The following is an 8,000-nucleotide window of genomic DNA, read 5'->3' as shown; positions in this document are numbered from 1 at the left end:
GGACCAAATGCTGGCTGCTGCTCCGGAGATGGCCGCGGTGTACGAAAGCACGAAGAAAAGCACTAAGCAGTTTTCTCAAAGGCCAACTGTATCCACAAATGCTTTCAAGGGAAAGATGGTGAAGAGGAGCCCTTGTTTTCTTTGTTCAGGAATGAGCCATGCTCCAGATTCCTGCTACTGTAAGGATTTACAGTGTTGGTGTTGCGGAAAAACGGGACATGCACAGTGGGATTGCCGTTCAACTGCACCGAAGAAGAAAGCAGAGACTGCTGGAGAACGTTACAAGACACAGGCCACTGGCGGGGCTCGCTACCTCGTAAATCAGCCAGTGGACACCCCAGAGTCCCCAGCATTAAGAACGGATTCTGAGAACAGTAACCGTGAGTCTGAGTGTGAAAAACTGTACTATGTAAATGTAAAGGTTAATGATGTAGTCGTGACAATGGAAATAGACACAGGAGCTTCTGTAACTTTGATTTCCAAAAAAGTGTACAAACAAAAGTTTCCTAAGGTTAAGCTCCAGCCAACTGATCGTGTGTTAAAGACAAATACAAATGAACCACTTGACGTGTTGGGTAAACTCAATGTCAGTGTAACGTACCGAGAAGAAATCTTTAATTTAGCTCTTGTACTTACCAAGGGAAATATCCCTGCATTGTTGCATAGAGACTCAGCAAGCTGAAACTAGACTGGAGAAAGACACTTGGAGTTACTGATGCAGTAGGAGCTCTGTGTAATAAGATACTGAAACTAGACTGGTGAAAGACACTTGGAGTTACTGATGCAGTAGGAGCTCTGTGTAGTAAGATACTGAAACTAGACTGGAGAAAGACACTTGGAGTTACTGATGCAGTAGGAGCTCTGTGTAATAAGATACTGAAACTAGACTGGAGAAAGACACTTGGAGTTACTGATGCAGTAGGAGCTCTGTGTAGTAAGATACTGAAACTAGACTGGAGAAAGACACTTGGAGTTACTGATGCAGTAGGAGCTCTGTGTAGTAAGATACTGAAACTAGACTGGAGAAAGACACTTGGAGTTACTGATGCAGTAGGAGCTCTGTGTAATAAGATACTGAAACTAGACTGGAGAAAGACACTTGGAGTTACTGATGCAGTAGGAGCTCTGTGTAATAAGATACTGAAACTAGACTGGAGAAAGACACTTGGAGTTACTGATGCAGTAGGAGCTCTGTGTAATAAGATACTGAAACTAGACTGGAGAAAGACACTTGGAGTTACTGATGCAGTAGGAGCTCTGTGTAATAAGATACTGAAACTAGACTGGAGAAAGACACTTGGAGTTACTGATGCAGTAGGAGCTCTGTGTAGTAAGATACTGAAACTAGACTGGAGAAAGACACTTGGAGTTACTGATGCAGTAGGAGCTCTGTGTAATAAGATACTGAAACTAGACTGGAGAAAGACACTTGGAGTTACTGATGCAGTAGGAGCTCTGTGTAATAAGATACTGAAACTAGACTGGAGAAAGACACTTGGAGTTACTGATGCAGTAGGAGCTCTGTGTAATAAGATACTGAAACTAGACTGGAGAAAGACACTTGGAGTTACTGATGCAGTAGGAGCTCTGTGTAATAAGATACTGAAACTAGACTGGAGAAAGACACTTGGAGTTACTGATGCAGTAGGAGCTCTGTGTAGTAAGATACTGAAACTAGACTGGAGAAAGACACTTGGAGTTACTGATGCAGTAGGAGCTCTGTGTAGTAAGATACTGAAACTAGACTGGAGAAAGACACTTGGAGTTACTGATGCAGTAGGAGCTCTGTGTAATAAGATACTGAAACTAGACTGGAGAAAGACACTTGGAGTTACTGATGCAGTAGGAGCTCTGTGTAATAAGATACTGAAACTAGACTGGAGAAAGACACTTGGAGTTACTGATGCAGTAGGAGCTCTGTGTAGTAAGATACTGAAACTAGACTGGAGAAAGACACTTGGAGTTACTGATGCAGTAGGAGCTCTGTGTAATAAGATACTGAAACTAGACTGGAGAAAGACACTTGGAGTTACTGATGCAGTAGGAGCTCTGTGTAATAAGATACTGAAACTAGACTGGAGAAAGACACTTGGAGTTACTGATGCAGTAGGAGCTCTGTGTAATAAGATACTGAAACTAGACTGGAGAAAGACACTTGGAGTTACTGATGCAGTAGGAGCTCTGTGTAATAAGATACTGAAACTAGACTGGAGAAAGACACTTGGAGTTACTGATGCAGTAGGAGCTCTGTGTAATAAGATACTGAAACTAGACTGGAGAAAGACACTTGGAGTTACTGATGCAGTAGGAGCTCTGTGTAATAAGATACTGAAACTAGACTGGAGAAAGACACTTGGAGTTACTGATGCAGTAGGAGCTCTGTGTAATAAGATACTGAAACTAGACTGGAGAAAGACACTTGGAGTTACTGATGCAGTAGGAGCTCTGTGTAGTAAGATACTGAAACTAGACTGGAGAAAGACACTTGGAGTTACTGATGCAGTAGGAGCTCTGTGTAGTAAACTAGATACTGAAACTAGACTGGAGAAAGACACTTGGAGTTACTGATGCAGTAGGAGCTCTGTGTAGTAAGATACTGAAACTAGACTGGAGAAAGACACTTGGAGTTACTGATGCTAGGAGCTCTGTGTATGCAGTAGGAGCTCTGTGTGTAATAAGATACTGAAACTAGACTGGAGAAAGACACACTTGGAGTGACTGGAGTTACTGATGCAGTAGGAGCTCTGGGTAGTAGGATACTGAAACTAGACTGGAGAAAGACACTTGGAGTTACTGATGCAGTAGGAGCTCTGTGTAATAAGATACTGAAACTAGACTGGAGAAAGACACAGTTGGAGTTACTGATGCAGTAGGAGCTCTGTGTAATAAGATACTGAAACTAGACTGGAGAAAGACACTTGGAGTTACTGATGCAGTAGGAGCTCTGTGTAATAAAAGTAGACTGGAGAAAGACACTTGGAGTTGCTGATACTGTGTAGTAACTAGACTGGAGAAAGACAATTGGAGTTACTGACTGATGCAGTAGTTAGCTGGGAGCTGTGTAATAAGATACTGAAACTAGACAGGAGAAAGACACTTGGAGTTACTGATGCAGTAGGAGCTCTGTGGAGTACTGAAACTAGACTGGAGAAAGACACTTGGAGTTACTGATGCAGTAGGAGCTCTGTGTAATAAGATACTGAAACTAGACTGGAGAAAGACACTTGGAGTTACTGATGCAGTAGGAGCTGTGTGTAGTAAGATACTGAAACTAGACTGGAGAAAGACACTTGGAGTTACTGATGCAGTAGGAGCTCTGTGTAATAAGATACTGAAACTAGACTGGAGAAAGACACTTGGAGTTACTGATGCAGTAGGAGCTCTGTGTAATAAGATACTGAAACTAGACTGGAGAAAGACACTTGGAGTTACTGATGCAGTAGGAGCTCTGTGTAGTAAGATACTGAAACTAGACTGGAGAAAGACACTTGGAGTTACTGATGCAGTAGGAGCTGTGTGTAGTAAGATACTGAAACTAGACTGGAGGAAGACACTTGGAGTTACTGATGCAGTGGGAGCTCTGTGTAGTAAGATACTGAAAGTAGACTGGAGAAAGACACTTGGAGTTACTGATGCAGTAGGAGCTCTGTGTAATAAGATACTGAAACTAGACTGGAGAAAGACACTTGGAGTTACTGATGCAGTAGGAGCTCTGTGTAGTAAGATACTGAAACTAGACTGGAGAAAGACACTTGGAGTTACTGATGCAGTAGGAGCTCTGTGTAGTAAGATACTGAAACTAGACTGGAGAAAGACACTTGGAGTTACTGATGCAGTAGGAGCTCTGTGTAGTAAGATACTGAAACTAGACTGGAGAAAGACACTTGGAGTTACTGATGCAGTAGGAGCTCTGTGTAATAAGATACTGAAACTAGACTGGAGAAAGACACTTGGAGTTACTGATGCAGTAGGAGCTCTGTGTAGTAAGATACTGAAACTAGACTGGCGAAAGACACTTGGAGTTACTGATGCAGTAGGAGCTCTGTGTAATAAGATACTGAAACTAGAATGGAGAAAGACACTTGGAGTTACTGATGCAGTAGGAGCTCTGTGTAATAAGATACTGAAACTAGACTGGAGAAAGACACTTGGAGTTACTGATGCAGTAGGAGCTCTGTGTAATAAGATACTGGAACTAGACTGGAGAAAGACACTTGGATTTACTGATGCAGTAGTAGCTCTGTGTAGTAAGATACTGAAACTCGACTGGAGAAAGACACTTGGGGTTACTGATGCACTTGGAGAAACTTACACTTGGAGTTAATGATGCAGTAGGAGCTCTGTGTAATAAGATACTGAAACTAGACTGGAGAAAGACACTTGGAGTTACTGATGCAGTAGGAGCTCTGTGTAGTAAGGTACTGAAACTAGACTGGAGAAAGACACTTGGAGTTACTGATGCAGTAGGAGCTCTGTGTAATAAGATACTGAAACTAGACTGGAGAAAGACACTTGGAGTTACTGATGCAGTAGGAGCTCTGTGTACTAAGATACTGAAACTAGACTGGAGAAAGACACTTGGAGTTACTGATGCAGTAGGAGCTCTGTGGATACTGAAACTAGACTGGAGAAAGACACTTGGAGTTACTGATGCAGTAGGAGCTCTGTGTAGTAAGATACTGAAACTAGACTGGAGAAAGACACTTGGAGTTACTGATGCAGTAGGAGCTCTGTGTAATAAGATACTGAAACTAGACTGGAGAAAGACACTTGGAGTTACTGATGCTCTGTGTAATAAGATACTGAAACTAGAGATGCTGGAGAAAGACACTTGGAGTTACTGATGCAGTAGGAGCTCTGTGTAATAAGATACTGAAACTAGACTGGAGGAAGACACTTGGAGTTACTGATGCAGTGGGAGCTCTGTGTAGTAAGATACTGAAAGTAGACTGGAGAAAGACACTTGGAGTTGCTGATGCAGTAGGAGCTCTGTGTAGTAAGGTACTGAAACTAGACTGGAGAAAGACAGTTGGAGTTACTGATGCAGTAGGAGCTGTGTGTAGTAAGATACTGAAACTAGACTGGAGGAAGACACTTGGAGTTACTGATGCAGTGGGAGCTCTGTGTAGTAAGATACTGAAAGTAGACTGGAGAAAGACACTTGGAGTTATTGATGCAGTAGGAGCTCTGTGTAATAAGATACTGAAACTAGCCTGGAGAAAGACACTTGGAGTTACTGATGCAGTAGGAGCTCTGTGTACTAAGATACTGAAACTAGACTGGAGAAAGACACTTGGAGTTACTGATGCAGTAGGAGCTCTGTGTAATAAGATACTGAAACTAGACTGGAGAAAGACACTTGGAGTTACTGATGCAGTAGGAGCTCTGTGTAATAAGATACTGAAACTAGACTGGAGAAAGACACTTGGAGATACTGATGCAGTAGGAGCTCTGTGTAGTAAGATACTGAAACTAGACTGGTGAAAGACACTTGGAGTTACTGATGCAGTAGGAGCTCTTTGGATACGGAAACTAGACTGGAGAAAGACCACTACCTAGCATTGGTCCTCAAGAACAAAAGACAAAAGGCAACCCCCAAGCAAGGGCAAGCATATAGACTGCACTGTTTAATATTTAATGGCATGAAGTGTCTCGGTGAACTGCATCTTAACGGACTGAGAGTATCAGCCAAATGACTCTTTAGAGGATGTCATAAGGAAATATCTAAACAGGAGAGACATACTGCATAAAGCAAGACATTTTCTAGTACCTGGAATAGAAAGAGCACATTCTGCACACTGTTAAGGCTCAATATATCCTTTTAAACACCTTTTTTATTATAGATAGGCTAACACACAGATTCAAACTTGTGGAAAAAGGTTTGTGTTTTTCCAATTGTAAATAGACCAAAATAAATTCTCACTAACACAGCGTAAAGAGATGATGAAACAAGTTGAAAACATGTTTCTAGCTATACATTTCTTGAACAAAACTGATCACTTTACACTCAGTGCAAAAAAGATAGTCACTACACTACACACAAGTCGCTTGTTTCATAAAATAACATTCTGCCTGGAGAAGCCCATAACAAATGCAAAAACACTAGGGGGATTCATTAGGTGTTTGAATTAAAAAGTGTGCTGAAGAAAATCTTATAGTAGTTTCTTGATATGACCTGGATGCAAAGAAATGCACAGAGTCCTTTTCTTCAAATATTAGTTTGGTTTATTCATTATATGCAGGGAATCATTCTCCCATTACAGAGTATGCAGATTCAAAGTTCCATACAGAAACAAGCTCTTAAATACCCATTTGCACCTGGGTTTTTCCCCTCCCCCGTTCCTTTGTAGGTCCAATCACCACGGGACAACACCCTGTGGGCTACCCCTGTGGAGGGGTTCCATGTGCAGAGAAAATGATGTGTCGTGAACTAAAGAGACCTAAAGGTTGCTATTGCAGAAAGTAAACTGTTCTGGTTTGAATGTATTTATGTTTAGTACTTGTTATTTTGTGTTCTCACACTAGGCATAAACTATGCTATCTTGGGCATATCGATCCCTCCTACACTGGATGATTGTAGTTTTTCAACTGCTAACTGCTGCAGTTGTTTTATGCACAGATTTGTGGGTTCAGCCGATTTCTGCTGAATTGCACTATTTGATGCAATCTTGCACTCATCAGCTTCATATATATACACATTCTCTGACACTTTTTCTGCAAAACTAAGTGTATAAAACTGTAAATGCTTGCATATTAGATTGCATTAATTCTTCGTTGTCATGTTTTCCAACAGGCGCAATATAAATCTGGTAATATGGACCAATGAACCTGCTAGCAGCGGTCTCTAATCCTGGTCATGGAGGGCCGGTGGCTCGCCTTGTTTTTGTTCCAAAAATTACTTGGAATGTACCCTAAATTACTTAATTGGACCAATAAAGCAATTTAGTGTACAGCGAGTGAACAAAAACCAGAACCAGGATTGGAGATCCCAATCTAGATAGTTATTAGATGGCACAGGTTGATACATTTAGCCTGCCTATGGATTGTTAGAAGTATCAACTACAACAAAGTATCAATCTAGGTATTAAGTAGGTTACATATATTGATACAATTAACTTATTTTTAACTTGCTGCCTGAAAATTCACCACAAATCCGGTAGCAGATTTGTATTCATGTCTAAATGTGGCCTCCCTCTTTCCATGTATATAAGTCAAACATTATTTGTTAGTTCTAAAGAAATACAATATTGGGGTAAAAAAAAAACACTTGATATAAAGAGAACACGATCAAGTAATACATTTTAAAACAATACAAGACACCTAACGTTCACCGTACATGTTTAAAGCTAATGGAACATAACACTTTCAGAGAGGTAATGGCTCTGAAAAGAGCCTTTGGGTTTCACTGCGTTTTAAGGGTTTTGCAGTTTAAGCGCGTTCTCCACGGATGCGGCGGGCCAGCTGGATGTCTTTGGGCATGATGGTGACTCTCTTGGCGTGAATGGCACACAGGTTGGTGTCCTCAAAGAGCCCGACCAGGTAAGCCTCGCTAGCCTCCTGCAGCGCCATCACAGCGGAGCTCTGGAAGCGCAGGTCGGTCTTGAAATCCTGAGCGATTTCTCTGACCAGCCGCTGAAAGGGCAGTTTGCGGATCAGCAGCTCGGTGGATTTCTGATAGCGGCGGATCTCTCTCAGAGCCACAGTGCCGGGCCTGTAACGGTGAGGCTTCTTCACGCCGCCGGTAGCGGGAGCGCTCTTTCGGGCAGCTTTGGTAGCGAGCTGCTTCCTAGGCGCCTTTCCACCGGTGGATTTACGAGCTGTCTGCTTGGTTCTCGCCATCTTCAACCTCCTCTACACAGTATACAGCAATATACAATATGATACAAGCAGCCGCTACCAGAGACTATATAGAGGAACTGAGCTGCCCTGATAGGCTATGAGACACTTAGGGCGGGTTTATGTTCCTCATTGGTTCTAGTGCAGATTCTCAATGATTGATT

General features: G+C 42.0%; 1 protein-coding gene across 1 annotated transcript; it reads right to left on the bottom strand.

Annotated features, from left to right (window-relative positions):
• Window positions 1-7,189: 7,189 nt before the first annotated feature.
• Window positions 7,190-7,953, bottom strand: LOC121310262 (histone H3). Its single transcript, XM_041243561.1, has one exon. It carries the CDS (start codon window positions 7,837-7,839, stop codon window positions 7,429-7,431), a length of 411 nt encoding a protein of 136 aa, XP_041099495.1. The 5' UTR covers window positions 7,840-7,953; the 3' UTR covers window positions 7,190-7,428.
• Between the last annotated feature and the right edge of the window lie 47 nt (window positions 7,954-8,000).

Source organism: Polyodon spathula, unplaced genomic scaffold, assembly GCF_017654505.1.
Source record: "Polyodon spathula isolate WHYD16114869_AA unplaced genomic scaffold, ASM1765450v1 scaffolds_1966, whole genome shotgun sequence".
NCBI lineage: Eukaryota > Metazoa > Chordata > Actinopteri > Acipenseriformes > Polyodontidae > Polyodon > Polyodon spathula.
This window is presented reverse-complemented; position numbering and strand designations above follow the sequence as displayed.